The sequence below is a fragment of the Pteropus vampyrus genome, unplaced genomic scaffold (assembly GCF_000151845.1).
Source record: "Pteropus vampyrus isolate Shadow unplaced genomic scaffold, Pvam_2.0 Scaffold113, whole genome shotgun sequence".
Classification (NCBI taxonomy): Eukaryota; Metazoa; Chordata; class Mammalia; order Chiroptera; family Pteropodidae; genus Pteropus; species Pteropus vampyrus.
Genome location: NW_011888894.1, coordinates 1,839,268 through 1,860,398, shown reverse-complemented (window position 1 = coordinate 1,860,398; position 21,131 = coordinate 1,839,268). Strand labels below are relative to the sequence as shown.

Below are 21,131 nucleotides of genomic sequence, written 5' to 3'. Positions count from 1 at the left end.
GCTGGCATTAGACTTTATATCCCACTTGCTGACATAGAGGTTTAACCTGCACCTTCAGTTTCCTTGGAGAGTCACCCAGGGTCCACAATGGACTTTGAATGAGAATTAAACTTTTGCTATTAAGGCAATGAAATTTTGGGTCATCTCTCTTCAGTCTCATCCCAATCTTTTGGTCTAGCCCAGTGGTCTAACATAGTGCTTTCTCGTGTTACCTGCCCCTGTTCTGCTTAGGGAATATCGACTCGTCTTTTAAGATCTAGGTCACACATCTCCTCCTTCAAAAAGCTTCTATTGTTTTTCTTTGGTTCATGGATGAGAGATCCTGGATTCTGAACCACTCAAGATCCTCCAAATATACATTTTCAAGCCTCCTGTCCTTGCCGAAGTGGATTACCAAGCTGAGAAGGTCGTCCGTCCACGGTGGTGGAACCGAGATTAAAAACGTGTTCCTCTGGGGTGCCCCCTTCAGCTTCCTCAGGCAGAACACGGCCCAACCTGGCCCTTCCTGACACCGGTTTATTTATAACTCAGTCATTTATTCAATATTTGAATGGGCTGCATTCTGTTGTAACAGTTTGTGGTTCTATTCCTCACCCCCGTCACTTAAAAGGCTCTGAGGGCAGAGACTGGTCTTGTCTATCTCTGATGCTCAGCACAGCCCTCTGCAGTGAGCCCTCCCATTCAATTATGATATTAAAAAAATAAGAAAAGTCAACTCAAATTGGACCGAAGAGTCCTTCAGTATAATATCCTCTTTCCCTAAGGTCTCTAAAAAGTTTTTTTTGCTTTTTTTTTTTTGAAAAGATATGATTTTCTTCCATGTGTCACCTGGGTGGTTAATCCTAAGGCCATTTAGTTCCAATAGCTCTAGTTTCTCAATTAGGAATACTTAGTTTAACTATCTAATTATTTTCTCATTTTTTATACATTTCTAACCTGTGTTCTCACTTAGATTCTCAATTCATTAGAATCAAAAGGGAATTAGGAGTGAACTCTTCGCATATAAATCTCTATAAATAGTCCCCACATGTGATCAACCTCTCCCTGAACCCTTCACATGAAGGAAAAGCAACCCATTTATACCTTATTTTAAACAGTGTCAGGGGTATCCACGTAGCAAGTGGGAATGTGAATTCCTCAGCAAGTGGCCATGCTGTTCACACTCTGTACTTTCGTGACATGGGCCGAGCCCCCGCCACAGGGAGCTGAGACCTTCTTTTTCCGCCCTCTGGTGCCTCACCCGGCTGTCAACCTTTCCACATGGTGATTCCAACTGCTCTCTGTACCTCCTAAATCTCACTACTCACAATAGAGAACAACATCCCAGGTATCCCATAACTGTTACTAAAGGGGCAGACTGTGTTTCCTCTGCTTTGGGTATAGTAATTCTAACAGGAAAGCTCAACTTTTTGGCTTTGCTGGAGTAGCAGGTTCCATAAGACCACTTCCCAATAGGCAGAGTGGGGATCCTCTGACCCACACTCTCCTGAGCATCGAGATGTGTGGCTTACCCCGTCAAGGCCTTTTACATGTTTCAGCTCTAATCGTATCTTTGCCACCAACGGGCTGAGGTCTTCTTGGTCTTTCAGATACCATTTCTTACATGTATGTTACTGCTTTCTTTCTCTCTTTGTAAATCGAAATGAAAGATTGATATAACAAATAGAACTTAGTACGCATGTGACACTGTTCAAGCACTTTACATATGTCATCTTGTTTAATTCTCACGATGACCCTATGAGGTAGGCTCTGTTATCTCCACTTTGCAGATGGGAGAACTGAGGCACAGAGTAGTTAGGTAACTCGCCAAAGGCCACAGTCCCCAAGGGACACAGTTAAGACTTGAACCCAGGCCATCGGGCTCTAGACTCTACTGTAACCACTGTGCCATCAGATTCTCATGATTTTAGGTACCTTTCCATCAAGTTAAACTTTTTTAAATAGATGAAAAAGGCATAATTCCCTTCCCTGTTAATGAGAAGCTGAAATCAAGTAAAACATAAGCTCTGAGAATAACGTGAGAATTTGTAACCTGGTAACCACCCCCACTAGATATACACCCAAGGCAGCTGGCAAACAGGGAACACCATACATAATAAAGCAAAAGAGTGGGAGAACTGTGTTTTTATCCACATGGATTTTTGTGACCTTGGAGCCTTATAGGTTTAGTCCCCTGTGTTTCATAAGCTTAGTAACAGCCATTTTAGATAAATCTGTGAAAAGATTATTTCAGGAAGCACCTATCTGTGACTAAATTTAGACAAAACATTTACAATAATAATAATCTATATGCTTCAGAACAAAGACCATGCACAGTCTTCCTCAGCTGGCTACTGCCTTCTTCCAGCCTCACCTCATACTCCTACGAGATATGTCCTCTCCCCCAAAGTCGGCCTGTCTAACTCCATCTCGGCCTCTAAAACTCAGTTTGAGTCACTTCCTTTGAGAAGCCTTCCCTGAAACCTCCCAAAGAACAAATTTGGGTTCCCTCTCCCCGTCCATGGCACCCGTGCAGCTACCCGACAGCACGTGTGCCCGTGTGCTGTATGAGATCGTGATTATTTGTTAGCCAGACAGTTCTGCTCTAAGAAGATGAGATTCTTAAGGGCAGAAATGATGTGTTAGTTGTTCCTCTGGTACTCAGCACACTGTAGAAATGGAGTCAGTCTTTGTTGAATGGAAGAATAAATGTATAAGGGAAGATTCCATGGTTTTGTGTTAAGAACATATAATTAAAGAAAAGCTTATATACGCAAATGCATACACCCAGAGGAATGCTTACACATGCATATGCATACAGACACACGTATGTGTCCATGCTTTGCTTTAAGATGTATATCTAATTTTTAATGGCATGGAGAATTAAAAACCTATGAAGGGAAACAAAAGCAAAAACAAAACAAAAAAAGTCTATGGAAGTTCCCAATGTGTCTTGAGTAGAACTGAGGCCCTCCAGTTTGTTTTATCTTATCCATTTCCCCTCCTTGTTTAGTGCTGGTATGTTCTGGTATTTAAGAAACGTTTTAGTCAGTGCAACCCGGTAATAAAATGGCCAGATGTGTGAGATCACCTTCCATTACGCATTCTGATAAGGGAACTGGATCATAACTTTTAAGACAGGAAGCTAAGAAGACTCAGAATGAATCAGTAAGTCAAACAGTTGTTGAGCCTGCTAAGGAGGATACCTGAACCTGACTGGATTAAAATATCTAAAGGTCCCTTCATTAGTAAATAACCAGACACTTCAGCCTGTTCCCCAAACTCGGCTTGGGCTCTCAGAAAACAAAGCTGATGCTTTACCCAAAAGCCACCGTGTTCATTACAGTAAGGCTAACAAAAAAGAGGATGCTTCAAGGTGATGGCCCAAGTTCCTGGGTGAATGCTAGAAAGTCAGTCTTGGAACCCAAACTTTCACAGACTCCTAGAAACCCACTCTGTCAGGCTGGGAGGAGCAAGAGCTCCAAGGACAGGGGAGTGCTGCTGCCTTTAGGAGAAGGCACCTCAGCCTATGAGGATGTGTACCTCTCAGATTCTTCCCATCGGCCCTTAGTAAAATGTGGTCAAGGACTAAAAGTGCACTTTTCTGGGCCACGCTTACCCATTTTCCTTAACAACATATGTGGCCATCTCATCTCACACACTCTAACATTCAGTATTGATGCTCTCAAAAATATGCCAACTTGATAGATTAAACATGTAATATATCTGTCTTTCCTAGGGGAGCGGAACGATTTTGAGAACAGGCCCTTTGTTGTGATCAGGGCCTGGCATATAATAAGTGCTCAAATAAATATGTGTTGATTGAATGAACGATATGATGAATCAGTCTGGATTAGGGATGCTGGTCTTTGCCTCTTCCAGCTCTAATAAGGGACTCTGCCCTGCCCAAGACCTGTGCTGCACTTAGGCATCTTGTTATCCTTCAGCCTTCCCCTCCCAAACCTGCCAAAGTTGCTAGGTGACCACTGGACTAAGGAAGGCAAGCCAATGTGATCCTCTCCTGAGACTCTGAGCTAAGAGGCACATAACTAAAATGAGTTGGTATTATTTTCATGGTAGGTACAGAGTAAATGGCCACAAACTGCTGTAGCCAAGATATCTGCAGTCACCCTGGCTCCTGCACGCCCCATGGCCAGGCTGCTCAGGATTGCTGTAGATTCTCCAAGGGCTGTCTCCTTAAAATCAAGCCCCTTTTATGTTGATGTGATGTGTGGTCAATTCTGCTTTTGCAATACGGGGATCCTAGCAGAGATATCCTCTTTGCCCACTTCACAGATGATAGCTACAGCCCAGGAGAGTGATTGATCAGATGGAAAACCAGTCCAGCACCATGGGTCATACTGAGCAAGATGCAATTTAACAAAGAGAATTGAAAGTATACAGTATATTGTAGAAGCAAGTGTTTTCTTCAAAGAACTTCATCTTGGTAGATCACAGCTTTGTCTATGATTTACTTTGATATGTAAAAATCAACATTATCTGCCGGGCCCTATGCCCTGTGATGGGGTCGTGTTTAATTCTCATATGAACCTGTGGGTCCCAGCACAATGCCTCAGGTGAGAGAGTAATTAATGTGTGCTAAATAAACGTCAAAAACTAAAAAGTGAGAGAACAGCATGGCTTCCATAGGTCTAGAGTTTTTAAAATCCATGAGGTGCGTCACTTGCCTTGCTTCCTTCAAAGATGGTAGATGCTCTCTTCACTGAGCTTGACTTACACCAAGCCCCTGCTTTACTCAATCCACCCTCTCCTTTCCTTTGCTAAAGCATCTTGATCAATGCCCTCAGCATGCAAAAACCCAGTTAGTTGACTACTCTAATTGGCTATTCTAGTTTACCAACCCTTTTTCTGTTTTTACCAGTTAAGCTGTATATTTACCAAGAGGACATTTGTGTTTGTTCCCAAGCCTGTTTGTGTCAATTGCACTCATTATTGTATTTACGTAATTTAATTACTTATTATGTAAACTAATGACATGCCTATGCATAAGGAAAGAGCTGTTGTTTCTATTATAAGTTGAGTATTGGAAAGACTTGTTTGATAAAGGTGAGTAGATTAAAAGAACTGCTGTCAAATTAGAGATGACTAGAACAACTATACAAGTCTAAGAGTCTGTATGGGGGTATTGAAAGGTCTAGAAAGATTTATGGCACTCTGCAAGTGTCTAAATTCTTACACTAAAGAAATCAAATCTGGAAATTATAAAGAATGCAATGTGGGTACAGCTTATAGAAGTAAAATGATGCAGAATACCTATATATGAACATTAATAACTAAAACGAGAGTATCATGAAACAATCAATACCTGTCCTTCCTTTACGTAATGTACTCTGAAATTCTCTATTTTAAGCTATTCAATCTCATTTAAAAAATGTTAGTCGAGACCCACTAAAGTGATTTTGTGACTCAGTTTGAAAAGACACTGCCTTAGTCCTACTCCTTAATTTTATTGGTGGGGAACTGAGGTTCAGGGGGATTTAAGAGCACTACACTAAAGTCACACGGCTAGTGAGTCAGAATTATGGTCCCTGTTTCCACATTCTATGGCCTGTCTACTACCCTGAGAGACCTTCCTTCTGACCTAGCAGTTTCCTTAGCAAAAAGTAGGTGAAATGAGGAACTGGATGACAAGGATAAACTCTAGAAAAACTCTAGGAAAAGAGAGAATCCCTTCTTTTTTCCTGAGCCTCCACATTCCTGTAAGCAAGGAAGCAAGTCCCAGCACACACAGATATATGTGCTTTTATCTCCAAACTAAGACACACAAAGTGTCTTGTGCTGTAGACACAGTTGGAACAGTGAACCGTGTACCTGGGCAGTACACGTGAGCCTTCTAATTTTAGAATGACTGCAGCTCCACGTGGGAAAACTCCAGACAATGGAATGAGGAAGCAGTTTGCAATTCTGAAAAGCTTTTGTTTGGTGAGATGAGCAATAAACAGATCTGTGGCTTGCTGGCTGACCCGTGTTCTACCTGTTTTCCAAACAAATAACGCTTTCCAAGACCTTTTCCTATAATCTGCTTTGCCCTCCCTCTGTGCACCTCCAGCCCAAACTTGCCCTCTCAATACAGTTAAACTCAATGTCCCCACAGAAATCTGACCACCATTTCCCCAAGCAAGCTAATGGTGACCTTCCCCATGAATAATGCCACTGTGAATTTTCCACGTTCTTTCATGAAACCAAATTAAGTAAGCCTTTAAACATTCCCCAACTCTATGTGGCTATCATTAGACACGGGCTAGAGCAAGGAGCAGTAGTTCAGAAGTTTAAAGAGCCGCTCTTAGTATCAAGATCGTGCAAGGCAGATAGCAGAGGGAAGCCCGGCGCCCAGCTTCCAGGTGCCTGAGCAAGGCCCGCACCACACCCCTCAGTCATTAGAGCGAGTCACATGAAAACACGAGAACCAGATGGGCAGCCTGGGAACTGTGCAACATTTTGGAGAGTTAAGCAAGGAGCCACCCAAAAACTTAACCGGGTGCATTCTGTCCCTTTTAAGGGATATTAAAAGGTGCCTTTTGAAGATAGGTCATAGCTCCTTCCTCAGGAGGGTATGACAGATGTTCTAAGTTGTAAGTGCTGTCACCCTCACCTTGCCTCCAGCTAATGTTTCCCTGCATGCTTCACAAATCGACAACCAGATAAAATTTTTTTGTCCTAACCCCTCGACTATTGATTTTGCTCCAGCAGCAATTGTTTTCTAAATCATGCACTAAGCAGTCAGCCCAGGCTGCCTTATGTCGTTATCACATTATGGGTTCTCACGCTATCTTTTCACCTATATGGTGGGATCCTTGAGGACAAGGACAGAGAGGGACTGCCTCTTTGTGTAGTCCCAGCAACTAGAATGTAGGGACCTGAATGTAAAATAGCGTCTGGTTCCAAGAAAATTAAATACATGGCAGTCACACTACCATTTCCCTACCTTGGGTGTGTGGCAAGCACTGCCAATTGATCACTTTATTTCCTAACAGCCCGAAGGCAACCTCATAATCCTTCTCAACAAAGCCCTCCAAGTAGTCTCCACCAATCTATTGGAGAGGTCATGCGAAAAATCTTAACAGGCTATTCCTGATTCAAGTCCAACAGATGAGGAAGCTAAGATCCAAACAGGAGCCAGATGAATAACTTGTTCAGGGACCTAGTAAAACAGACCAGATCGGCCCAACACCCAGGATTCCCAACCTAACCATCTAAGGCATGTATCCCTCTAAGTCCCACACAAAGTGGATGTCTAAGAAGCATTTGCTGATGATAATAATGCCAGTTTCCTATGCCTCTGGCATCATCTACCCTCCATATCTGGGCATCTAACAGAGAGGAAGAAACTAATAAAACCTCAAAAAGAAAGGCCAGTTAACTGTCAAATAATAAGAACATGGAACTTTTTTTTTTTCAAAGAGCACAGGAAAGCCGCGTGGGATCAGCCCCTGTTCTTTTAAGCTCATGTACCGCACTTGATTGGCACATGAAGTTTGCAATTTCTCCTCTATGCTGTTCCCTCAAAACGTTGAAGTTTAATCCTGAATATGCCTGCAGTCTTCCTGCTCCAGCACTGTCATTCAGGAATGTATCGAATCCTTCTTACATCCATTATTCTCATTCTCATCAACTCCTTATGGCTTTGGTCCTAAAATGACCCATCTTTACATCTAAATGGATAGTTCTTGGATTTAGTAAATGGGCCCACGAACACCCAGAGCATAAAGGGTTAGAAGGGATGCAGATGTGAAAATCAATCACCCAGTATATAAACGAGCGCATTTTACAAAAACAGTGTTTTCACCTTAATATAAAATAATACACGTAGAAAGAAAAATGTGAAAACATTAAAGGAAACAAAAATTAAATGAAGTGCCACAAAATCGAATGCAGCATCATCCACTCTTCATATTTAAGCATCTGACAAAAAGAAAGAATTATTGTTGCTTTTGTTGGTGTAATGGAACTATGGTTTTGTTTTTAAAAGTCCTCATCTGTTAGATATAATATACACAAGAGAAATAAGCTTTGCTTTAAAATATCCCAGCAAAAGGAAAAATAAAAACTATGGGAGAATAGATAAAAGAAAAATGGCAGAGCAATGCTAATTGTTGACGCTAGGTGATGGGTATATGGGAATTGATTTCACTATTATTTCTTTTCCATATGTAGAGATTTCCATAATGAACATTAACAAATAGTTTTAATTACTGAATTAGCCAAGAGTTAAAACACACACACACACACACACACACACTCCAGTGCTGGGGTAGCGAGTGTGGTTGGTGGGGGTGGTCCCCAGTTTGAGCTGCATCCACCACAGGATTTCAGCAATGTCTGGTGAGAAAAGAATAGGGATGGTGGTGGTCAAGGCCTACCAGAGCCTGAGGAATCTTCTAGGAGACAGGAAGTTCACCCGAAAGGAAGAGAAAGTTAAGCAAAGAAGCCAGATTAAGTCTCAAGGCCCTAGACCTTGGAAGGGTCTCTATGACACAGTCATCACACTTTGGACTTGTCTCCTAGCCCATGGGTTCATGTCTGGATCCAATGGGGCAGAACAGAGAATTAATAAAAATGGAAAGAGCTAGTCCATTAACCTCTCTGGCATAAGTCCCATAGCTCGGTAACCTGTCAAACAGATCATTGCAGAGGCCAGACAGGCTGTCCACTTCCCTTCTCCACAGACCACCAACCAACTCCAAGATCTCAAAGCCCCCTGGACACTAGAATTTGTGGCACTGCCTCTGCTTTCACCCACCACGTTGGGTCATAGGGTGGCATTCAGCCTGTTACAGGGTGATATGCAACATAGCAGGGTATAACTACTGTTCCCTGAAGAAACATCATAATGAAGAGAGTGGGCCTCAGGTACCCGTTCATATCAGAGACATTTCCACAGAAGCACGTCCAGAAAGGAAAGATGGAACAGAGGTTGCCACCACTGCAGCAAGGACAGTCGTTCTGGGTATATATAGCAGGTCTCCCCATGTCTGCCCAGAGGAAACTGGAAAACCTCAACACACCGTACCTGAGGGAACAGGCTCAGGTACAACACCCATAGGCCTTCCATGTCTATATGAATGGATGGTGATTGGAAGGAAAGGTCAAATAACCAATAGTACCCATGATGGTAGCCTCAGCATTTGCCATCACTGCAACCTGTCATCTGCGAGCGTCACCTTCACCTAACAGGTACTACAGTGATGACCAGGAGGGGCTGAGGATTCATCTAGGGGTAAATGGACCCCAGGAAGGAGGTCAGGACAATTGTGAGAACAGTACAGTGGGAGATCACTAAGCTATCCCCCTCCTCATATATTTATATCTGAGCCCTTTGTGATGTGGGAGGTAATTAAAAAGTGAAAGAACTGCTTTATGAAGACTCTGGTAGACCCTGGACCCCTGAAGCACTGCTCTGGGATGGATACACCTTTCTACCCTCAGCCCCAACAAAGCATAACACAGGAGAAGAGAGGCATTTTCTTCTGTGGCATCATGGATCATCAAGTGGACAGTTAAAGGTTCAAGAACATCAAGGATAACAGTTCCAAGGGGAGACCTTGGGGCTGCAGAAGCAGTGGTACCCTGTGGGAGTGGCAGTATCACCTGTGGTGTATTTGAAGGGAAAGGTCTTGCAGAGCAGAAGAGCAAAGTACCACGACAGCATGTAGTTGATTAGAGAATTTGTGAATACATAAGAAACACCCACCCCCTGCACTGACACGGCCCTGAAATGACTAGGGAGACAGACAAATCAGGGGCTGCTGGTACTTTGCTTTCCCCTCCATGTCAATGAGGGAAACTGGCAGATTCATGCATTGCTGGTGTCAAATCAGCTCAAATTCCCTTGGAAAGATATTTGGCAATTTGTACCAAGGGTCTTAAATATATTTATTCTTATTCCCGAAGATATAGCCTAAGGAAAGAATCCAAAAGAAAGAAAAAGCTTCTAGGTATAAGGTGTAGCATCATAACTTAAGCTGGAGGCAACATAAATATCCAATGGTGAATGCTTAATTCAATTACCCGTGTCAATTTTAATGGAACATCCTGACATTTTAAAAGGATAAATTTTAAGACTTTTTAGCAACATGGAAAAAAGCACAACTCCAAACCGTGAATTTAAAAAGCAGGAATCAAAATATTTTCCTCACTATGACTAATTGTATAAAAATATTAGTGCACATGGACAAAGGCTAAAAGCAATGTGCAAATGTAACAGTGATGCTTCTGTAGTACTCTGACCATGAGTGGTTCGCCTCCTACGTTCCCCAAACTCTCTAATCTGTTGATCTAGGATCTTTAAAATGAAATAAAGAAAATATTACTACAAATGTCAAAAGATAAATCAGAAAATAACTAAATGAAGATCACAAGGCAGAAGCAGAAGAAAGGGTTAAAAAATCTGGGCTTTTCTTTGGATGGATTAATACATGAGCTAGAAAAATGGGGATGACTCCGAGCTCTCGGGTCCTGCAGACTGTTTTCCAGCACCCTTGCCCACGGTGATTGTCTGAAGAGAGATAGGAGAGGGTGAGCCCTGAGCAAGCAGTTGGCCTCCAGTTAAGCTCTCCCAGGATCATGACCTTAACCGCTGAGACAAAGAGCGGAGAAGGTTCAGGGCCCCAGAAGGAAGTTTAGAGCACGGGCTCCACAAACCAGCCATGGCCTGCTTCCTTCCCATGCCCCACATGCCATCCCACGCCGAGGGGATGAGGGGGCAGGACTCACCACTCAAGGCGGATGTGGTATTCTCCAGGGCCTGGCACACAGCCAACAAAAGACCTGTGGGGGAAAGAAGGGAGAGAGGTAAGAGTCAGTTTAGCATACGACTTTTAGGATTTGAGGGCAAACCTCCAGAAAGGTAAAGACTGGGTAGTTCTACCAGGTGGCCAACAGTCAAGCCTGGCTACATTATCAGTTAAAATGAAAATGTGAGACCCCTTGTTCAAAAAGGAAAACCGTGCCATTAAATGTACTAAAAATAAAGCTTTTTTCTTTCTTTCATAGTCTCTCTCTCCACCTGTCAATGTGTTTTTTGTTTTTTGAATACCCTATAAATATGTCTATTGTGGTAACCTATCCGTAAAATTTACTATTTTAACCATTTTTAAGTGTACAGTTCAGTGGCATTAAGTTCATTTACATTGTTGTATGTGACATGTTTTTTTTATATGCTGTTTATATCATGTTTTCTTTGAAGTATGAGGATGATTGCAAGGTGAGCACAGCCCCCACAGGCACAGGGGCCCCCAGTGACAAAGTATGCAAGTGCACATGTGACCACTGACTGCCAGGTTTCCCCTTTGGCCAGCAGCTGGACAGCTATGCCATGACCTGGCCAGGGGCAGGGAAGTCTAGTCAGGTATTTCTTCTTTCCAGGGACCAAACGCCCCAACCAGAGGTGGACAGGTGACTCCCAAGGGTATTACAACCTCCAAGTCAGGATGTACCAGGAACCTGGTTCGGGGTAGTGGAGAGGCTCACGCCCACCTAGTCACCCACTGAACATGCCTCGGAGCTGTCATCTCTGGATGGGGACAGCTGCCACCAAATCCTGACCCGAGATACTGCAGGTGCACGCACCTAACTCCAGCCTTTCTTGAGTCCAGATTCCGCCAGGGTCGGAGTATGGCATGGGCAAGAACTCACCCAGGGTGGGCAGGAGGCAGTGATAGGTGGGATCACGTGCCTCCAGTGCACACTCCATTGACCCATTGGACCTCACTTATAAGACACAAAGTCAAAGATAAAACTACTAAGAATTTCAAGACTGCAACAATACAGCATTAACTCCAAGCTCGGGGCCCATCTCTGTGTAACCCTGTGACTATACAGGTTGTATGCTGATGAAGCCACCCCTGCTGGCGGATGACCTTAGGTACCCTCACATTACAGTACTAGTGGTTTCTGGAAACACTGCAACAAATTTCCAATGAAGAAGGAACCTCTTGTGAGTTATGCAATCAGCATAAACTCAGTTAGAATGACTTCCTAAAACTGAAGTGCAAAGTGATGCCACAGTGGCCACACAGAGGCCAGGACACCTATGAGTTAGCCCGGAAGGCAGGTGAACCAAGTCACACAAAACAAGTGGAGTTCTTGGCTGTGACCCCTCCGCTGCACAGGGCCAGGGCAAAGCCTGCCATTCAGGTTGTGACGGCTCCTTTCCCCTTGCACTCAGGGTGACATAGAAGCCCTTGGTTCTCAGGAGAGAAACACACTTAAAACAGATAAAGCAATCATGCCCACGACTTTCCTTTAGGCCTTTGAAGTGAGAAACATCACAAATACTTCAGGCCACTTTTACTGGAGGTTTGGCATGGATTTCCCAAAGGCTCCTATGAAGTCCTGAACCAGATATTCGAGCTGGAGCAGGGAGTAGGGGGCAAGGAACGAAAATTAGTAAAACTCCCATGTCTTCCCTGTGCAATTCTTTCTTGCTGCTCAGTAGACACTAATTTTGGAAGCATGGCTCTTAGGGTTTCCCTGGACATATGTTAAAGGCTGAGTTTGTAATGCATACACCAAGCGTAAAGTGAGGCATTCCTGCCAAAGCCAGGAAAAGTCTTACTGGTTCCACACTGTCAGCTGGGGACCCATCACACTCTGACTTTGCTGGCACTGTCAAAGTCAGCCTTTGACCTGCAGTAACATAAAGAATGACATGAGGATTCTTTGCATAGCTCTCAAGAGGAAGAGCCACTGGCTTGTCACAAACTGTCCCTGAATCAATGAGTTATCTGGCCACCTCCCTCCCCAGCCCTATATCCCATAAGTTAGCAGAAGTAGAGTCAGTATAGACCTCTGCTTAAGCAAAACCAAGACATTTAGAAAGCAAATACATCCAACTGCAGCCAGAACAGAGTGGAGACAACCACCTTTCCAGGGATGTGGAGGGGCCGCTCCCCCAGCCTTGGGGCACCGTTATTCCCTCCCCCACACCAGTTCCTCACACGTGAGCTATCACAAAGGTGTCTTGAGAACTAATCGGAGTTTGGAAAACCACCATGTTCCACAAATGAAAGATACTGGGTTTTTATTCATAATTTGAGCAATACGAGAAGAACAGTTCCTTTCTGTACTGTATCATTCTCACGGCGAACAACTTCCTTATGCCCTGGGTTTCTCCCCACGTCTCGATTCAGGCACAACTTCAGTTGAGGCTCTGTGATGACAGGTGAGGGCTCTGCCTTCCCTTCACTATCTGATGTGCTCCCTAAGAGGGTCTTAGGCGGAAAAACCAGGGGTCGGGCCTCTTTCATGTCTCAGGTGGGCGGGTGCCACTTAGTGGGCATGTACCGGTTCCCGGCCCAGTGCTTTTTACATATGTTGTCTGATGCGGTCCTCATAATAACCCATGATATAGGAACCTTCCAGCCCCAGGCCTTCTGGTCCAGCTGGTGGAAACATGTGGTTTTCCAGATAAGGGAACTGAGGCTTAGAGAGGTTAAGAAATGTGCTCAAGCTCCTGTAGCCAAATTCAAACTCAAGTCCGTCCAACTCCTATGCCCAAGACAGCGTTTAATTACCACACCGCACAATAATCCCTCTGACCACAGCCTGTCATGACACACTGGTACGTGTGTATTCACCAGTTACAAACCCTAAAAAGAGTCTGAACAACAGATTTAGCGGGCCTGGCAGTGGGGCTCGATCCCACTCTTCTAGAAGCCACGTCGTTGCCTCTTGGGATTTCCCACTGCCACCAATTCCCCCAGCTATGAGCAAGGTCTCCTGAGGTGCAAGGGTGTGAACACCCAGATCCCTGACTCGTCCATCTGCGTGAGCCCGGTGCCCAGACTGCGGGCCCTACACCTGTGCTTGGAAAGCTGGGCTCTGCAAAGGCCTTCCAGAAACGTGTGGCCTTGGCAGGCTCTGAGTCTCATCAGAACGCAGGAAGTCCTTCCCTGGAGCACCAGTGTGGGGACAGCACTGCCCCGGGACAGCCACCACATGCAGTGGCTCCAGGCAGATAACATACCATTCAGAGAGAGGCTCACGGCCTCCGCCACAGGCCCCTCTCACTGAACCTTGCCCACCATAGGCCACCCAGCCAGCTTCTCTCTGGGGCAGGAATCCCTTTTTAAGCTGCTCCTGCCAGCATCTCATTTCTGCTTAAATAGTTCCAAAGAGGGGAATCCCTGGATTGTGGACTTCAAAAAAAAAAAAAGAGAGGGAGAATTGGTGAGGGGAAAACCACACACAACGGAAGGAAAACCTTATGAAAGGCCAATCCTCCCCCGACCCCAAGGAGAGTGGGAACTCAGGCCTGTCCCCAAAAAAGGACAAGGGTTGCAGTGCTTATAACTCAGCTGTTTGGAAGGCAATAAGAATTTCCAGCAGACAGAATGTCAAAAGAGAAGCTAGCTTATTTATCTTGTGAGTTCACAGAATGGAGCCGTTGTGAAACCCATTTGCTGATGTCTGGGTGGGAGATGCTGTTGAGAGGTCCTGGGTGCCTGTCTTCCCAGACCACAGAGCAGGGGGCTCACCCACAGCCTCTCTGTGTGGCCCTTTGCTCATGCACAGGATTGGGACCTGGGCTCTGCCTTCGGCACAGGACACCCTCCATCCTCTCCTATCCATCAGCCTGGTGGCTCTCTCCCCTGTAGACCCTCATCTCTAGTGCCCAGACCTGGAAAAAGCATCCTCGGGTCCCTGGTCACCATAGCAGAGATGACCATGTCCAGCTCTGGCCTCTGCCACAGTCAGTGTTTGCTTCTAGGCTCCTAATACTTCACTGTGTGAATCAGCTGTCCCTTGAGAAAATCAAGAGTTCCATATTTCATCCATTTGCGGTCCCCTAAGCCAGGCTTCCTGGGTAATAGGGTAAAGGGGGTTTTGGTGTCAGGGAACAGTGGGGAGGATAAAGAGAGGTTGCAGCAGGTTCTTTTAGATAAAGGATGCCCTGGATTTAGAGGAGGTAGAGAGGAAAGACATATGGATAAAAAACCAAAGCAGGAGAGAGGCAGAAGGAGTATGAGTGTTTGGGGGCAGCCAGGATCCTCCTTCTTCTCCCACCATGCTTGAGGCTGGAGGGTCACAAGGGACAGAGCCAGGGGCTCAGGAAGCGGTGGGTGTTGTTGCCTAGAAGGCGAGAATCCTGCGCTTAGCACGACACCCATAGGGGACACTCATGGGGCAGCCATGTGGGCATAAACATATGTGTAAATGGGCCTGCTGGTACAGGTTCTAAGGCCTCTTCCCTTATGAATTATATCCCAATATTAAATTTCATCTGCAAACATGGCAGGATTTTTAACTACATAGCAGAAACTACAATATTGTGTGATTTTTGTCAGTATTTTTAAATGCAAGAGGTTTTGATAGCCAGGTGAAGACGTTGGTTGTAGGGTAAGAACTAGTTCAGAAGAATGAAAAAGGGAATGCACTACAGGTAGGGGCAAGGGGGGGACACTGGGAGGACCAGGAGACCACGAGCCTGCCCCCCACGATGATATCCATAAATGCTATGGCTGAAAGCAGCCACAGCATCCCCCATCACCCCAGTGCAGGGAGGCAGGCCCTCAGAGAGGAAAAGGTGACAGTTCACATTTGCCCTTGCTTACAGACTCCAGTGACATTTGCTTCAGAGGATGTCAGGCAAAGCTGCAGAGGAATCTGTGGAGGAACTGGCCAGACGGGATCAGGGAAACTCTGGAGAATGGCAAGGAGAGTTTAGAAGCCTGTGACACAGGAATGAGTCACCTTGGGCAGACGAGCTCATGGGACAGAGGGCTCTTTCTTTTACCATCTCAGCATCTGGAACAGTTTTCGAAACACAGGCTAGACCTTGCTACCCAAGGAGAGAGTCTTATCGAGACACGGTTAGTGTTGTGTTTCAGGTGGCAGGTCCTGTTGCACCGAGCAGAGAAACCAACTATGTGGGGAGGGGGCAGCTTTTAGTTCCAAACCCACAAAAATTAGGTCTTGGCCCCTGTGGCAAGACACAGCCATGACATGGGACAAGTTAACCAGGAAGGCTTTTCTATGACAGTGGCGGGCAGTGGAGGGAAGCCCCCTGGAACTTGATTTGTGTCCTGAGCTCCCTCTTCACGCAGTTCAGCCATGGGACTGTCATTGTGGCTGACGGTGTTATTAGCAATTAGCAGCAACATTTGCTTGAACACTTACTATGTGCCCCATGTCATGTCATTTAATACTCAAAGCAAGTCCGAGGAGGTAGGTCCTATTATGCTCCCATTTTAGAGGTAAGAAAGTGGATGTACTGGTGATGAAATAAGTGACATACATTGCAGGCTCAAGTGACAGTTGGCCCCACTTTGCTTCCGCTTACCCTGTGAAGTACAGCCAAAAAACACAGACATGCTAGAAAAGACCACCACCTCCTCCTCTCTCCTGGATATAAGCCAAGTATGTACTGTGATATGGAGAACTCAGCTAATGGGGAGCCAGAGACTAGGGTCATCCATGAATGGTGTCACTGTTAGCAAGTCACTTTACCTCTCTCAATCTTGGGTTCTTTATCTTTACATGACAGAGTTGGGCAATAAGATCTGCCCAGTCCCTAAATTCTAAGCATTTGTGAAGATACAGGTCTGTCTACCTTCCTCAACTATCCAGCACAGGGCGCCAACGAGGCACACCAGTTTCCTTGCAACCTTCGTAGGTGAAACTCTTGCATCGAACAAGGATCAGACAACATGAAGGCAGTATGCATTTGTCTCACTGAATGGGCTCTGTTTATGGTAATTTTGTCTTTCAATTAGCATGGCATTTACATCAAATATCAGAAGATGGGAGCGATCCTAAACCTAAGTGAGCATATCTTTCATCTCTACATTTTACACACAGTCTTGATGTTGCCTTGATAATATAATGCAAGCTCACCATCCATGAAAGAATGTACTTGGGTCAGTGAGCTTGGGACCCTCAGCTGCCCTTTCTAATGGGGTGGCCATAAGCAGCAAAGTCCAACTTGATGAGAATAAGGCAATACCTCACGATTATGACATCATGGAAAATAAGCCAGAGCTACCTGAATGTTCATAGGTATTTTCTATATCCACCTCAATATATCTGCAGATGGGAAAAACCAAAGTATTCAGAATGAACCTTTAGGATCAAGGAAGTGGAAGAGATGGGCAGATAGGAGCCTCCGCTTCAACCTCTACCATTTTCTAATTCTCACTCAGAGTTTGTTATGGCAGAACAGGAGCCTTGATGTCAGACCTGGGTTCAAATCTCGGCTCTGCCACTCCTTACCTGTGAGATTTTGATGTCCTCCTTCGTAAATAAGGATAACACCTCCTCACACAGCTACTGCAAGGATTAAATGAGATGAAATCAAGTACACAAAGTCAGGGGAAAATGGAATCTTCCATACTACAGCAAAGGCAGGTGAATTTGGGGTACCAAAGGTACCACACAGATCTCATTCCCACAGATACTTCCCCTGTTTCCATGCCCCAAGCACTGTCTCCAACCCTGGCTACTCTCTAGAGGCCTGTACCTCAAACCATGTGTTCAAAAATAACTTCATCTGGTCCCCTGACCTGTTCCACCTCTTCCTCCTCGCTCCTGGGTGGGGTTGAAGACGGAACCCCTCCCTCTCCTTTACTCCGTATCGCTGCCAAGGTCTCCTACACATCCCACCTCCGCATTGTCCATCTCATCCATCCCCTGCATCCCTGCTGCTGCTGCCCCAATTCAGGCCTCACCATCTCTCCTGGGCTATCATAATAGTTGCCTAACTAGTTTTTCTGCCAACAGCTTTTCCACCTTTGCTCCTGCTGCCAGAGGTGCCTTCCTGAAGCATTTGCTGGACCATGGCGCGCCTTTCCTTTCTATTCCCGTGGACTCTCCGGCTCGCAGAACTCAGTCCAAAGTCCTGAGCAGAGATTTAAGGTGCAGGACCTTGTCCCAAACCCCATTCCCACCCGGCTCTTCCCAGCACTGCCATCGGGCGCTGTCTCCCTTCCCCTGCACGTGACCTGCCTTGGGCTCATACCACCAGAATCCTGACTCAAGTCCTTGCATCTATGTGATATCTGCTTAGCTGCCCGAGCCTTGGTTTCCTTAACTGGAAAAAGAGATAAAGATGTCCATCCCCTGCATGGGTTATTGTAAAGGCGAGATGAGAGGACACATGAGAAACATGTAGTATACCGAGTGGCACATAAATGGAGAGCTACCATTATTGAGAGCTACTATTAATATTATGTTGATCTCTCAAGTTGGCATGACCCTCTCTCTACCTATGGGAATCAGATTTGCCCCTTAAATCCTCACTCAAATGTCAGAAACAATCATTTCTTCTTCAGAGTAGTTCTTATTTGATTCTGCCCTGTAGTTTGAAAGTTTTCACGTCTTCTCTGTTTTCTCCTCTAGCGAGGTCAGGAACTGCGCCTTACTCATCTCCACCCTCACACCTGGCATGACGCCGCACATCCAGTTAGGTTTTCGATACATGTATGTTAAACCGAATTTCTCTAAGAGGTCACCAGCCTGAAAATGGATTCGGAGGAGGGTGAGTATTGAGAGTGTGCACATGGGGAACAGAAAACTAGCCAATACTTAGGAATTCCTTCTGCACATCTATCCTGGACCCCGGCAGCTGGAGCTCTAAATCTTGGTCCATATTCTGATTTCAGTGGAGAAGAAGAACACTTAAAACCTGGCTTTCATTCCTTCAGCAGGTGCTTACTGAGCACCTACTATGTGACAGACATCGTTCTAGGTGCTGCCAAGATAGCGAAGGACTCAAAGTTCCTTCTCTTACAGCTTCTGCAACATACTCTTCTGTGAGAAATAATCCTTCCAATTCTTGGAAACTATTTACACTGAACTCCATTATAAACGCCTGACTGTACCATATTTAGGTGGATGGTGAGTTAAAATGTGCCTTCTGTTTCAACAATGATGTTAACTAGTCTCACTAGACTAGAGAGAGGCCTATGGAGGCATGGGGACATGTCTTCCTTCTCGTAAGTCTGGAGTACATCTGCTGAACCGGCATGCCAAGATGATCCTGAGTTGTTTGGTCACTGATAATATGACCCCTATTTTCAGATCCTTAACTCATTTGTAGGCTTTCCCGAAACCTTTATGAGAACACAGGAAGACCTGAACCTAGGGACCACAAGGACAAGACAGAGGATGTGACAAGTAGTGTAGAACTCTATGACTGTCTTGGAGCAGCAGGTTGGCCACCCAGTGTTTGCTGGGCACTACATCTCCAAGGGCTCTTCAGGCAAAGGCAGGAATGGCCACATGTTTACAGTGTAGATGAGGAGACACAACTGAAGCAAATACACTCACACTGTGTGCTGCGACTATTTCCCATGCTCCCTCGGCAAGCCCTCTGTTCCACCCAAAGGAGTCTACCTGGTCCAGGTCTCCTAAATACACTCACTTGTTCTCTCCTGTCTGGAAAACCCTCCTGCTGCCCCGACCTCACTTCTACCCAGGTTTCCAGGCCCAGCTCGATCCCCCACGTCCTCCACAAACACCCTCCTGACCACTCCAGCAGGCAGCGTTCTGTCAGCACCAGGGCAGGTGCAGAGCCCACTCCAGTCACTCACATGGGTACCCCTGTCCCTCCCTCTCTCAGTCCAGACTTCATTTCTCACCATCTCTGACTCAGGGAAACCAATTACTATATTTGTTTCCCTGCTTCAAGGGGTAAATAAGATGCTTTGAGCTCTTTAGAGTCGAGGGCCTAAATAATGCCTGGAACCAACCCTACATCCATGAGCATCAGAGAAGCAACAGAGCTGCAAAAGAAAGTGACATGTGCTCCTCTTGACTTCCTGGAAAGCATGCAAAAAAAATAAATAATAAACAAACTAAATAAAAAAGACTCAGAGACCCTTGCAGGAGGAGGTGTGTGTTGCCCTGTTAAGATAAGACAGGACCGGAAGGTGATGCAACATAGACATCATCCTCCCCACTCTCCTCAATGCCCCGCCCACTTCTGAGCCTTACAGAACAATGCTGCCTACTGATCTGGTGATCTGAGAGGACCCCTGCCAATAAAGCAGGAAGCATACAGGGGCAAAATATCTTTATCAAACGATCAGTTAACCAGGATGTACCGAGCATCCACCTAGATCTATGCTGCACCTTTTTCTGTTAGGAGGCAGCAGTCACATCTTCGGCAGTTAAAGCCTTATCAAAGACCCAGACCAAGGGCTTGGTACTCAGTCAAACTTCCTCTTCTGCAGGGCCCGCTCCTGTGCTGGCTGGCTGAGGGCCCCTGACCAGGGATTGCAGGGCAGCAGGACAAGTATCCCGGGTCATCTGGAGTTCCCCGGCCACTGAATCACCAACAGGCTCTACCAGGGCTGAGCTCTGAGGCTGCAAGAAGCTGTGCCAAGATGAGCACTCCGAAATCCTGTTCTGGCTGACTGACACTGAGTTGAGGCATCAAGGTGTCTGTGGAGGGGGCTACGCTTGACATTCCTAGAGTTCCAGAGGAAAGAAGGGTGGGGAGTGCACTAGAGACAAGGCCAAGATAAGGTGGCAGACACAGTGGCTCTATCTGCAGGACCCAGACCCCTTAGCACACTGCGAATTGAGAGGAGACCTGGCTGCCAGGAAATTCAAGAATCAAATGCCAGCTCTGAAAGAGTTTACTGGATGTTACCAGCTCCCTCCCACTCCACGGAGCCCCACTGGCCCCATCTCAGCTTCGCCTGGCCTTGTGGTGGCCTCGGAATGGCCATCTTCCAGGCACAGGGTCAGCAGTAGCTTTGCCTGTGTGGGCCTCAAACCAGCAGAGTTAGCCTTCCAATAGAACCAGCGAAGTCAGGCCCATTCCTCAGCTTTGTCAAGGCCATATGTACACAACACTCACAGAGAGAGGCTTGGAAGTAGGCTATGAGTGAGGAGGAAGTAAAAAATAAGTAAAACAATTTCCTCCATATGAATAGCTTGGTGATGACAAACTCACCTTTTCCCACTGCTCTACTCAAGACAGCCCCAGAACCACCCTGCAGAAGGCACTGTGAGGTTTGGAGTTTGGGCCAAGATAAATACCAGTGTGACTTGGCAAATTTCAGATCAATGCGGCATCAGCCTGGGGTGGGGCCGGGGGTGGAGGGGGCAGTGTTGCACTAATGTAATCACCAGTGTCAGGCTTCCATTGTGTTCTGTGTTTTGGGGGATGGCCATAGAATATCCCT

The 21,131-nt window shown here is 45.8% G+C and overlaps 1 protein-coding gene across 2 annotated transcripts in view; it reads right to left on the bottom strand.

Annotated features, from left to right (window-relative positions):
* The window catches only part of TGFA (transforming growth factor alpha), a 96,117-nt gene that overhangs the window by 49,323 nt on the left and 25,663 nt on the right, over window positions 1–21,131 (bottom strand). For both annotated transcript variants that reach the window (XM_011365561.2, XM_023533839.1), the window contains exon 2: window positions 10,714–10,767. In XM_011365561.2, the coding sequence (XP_011363863.1) occupies window positions 10,714–10,767 (54 nt within the window). The remainder of the gene's footprint in view (window positions 1–10,713; window positions 10,768–21,131) is intronic.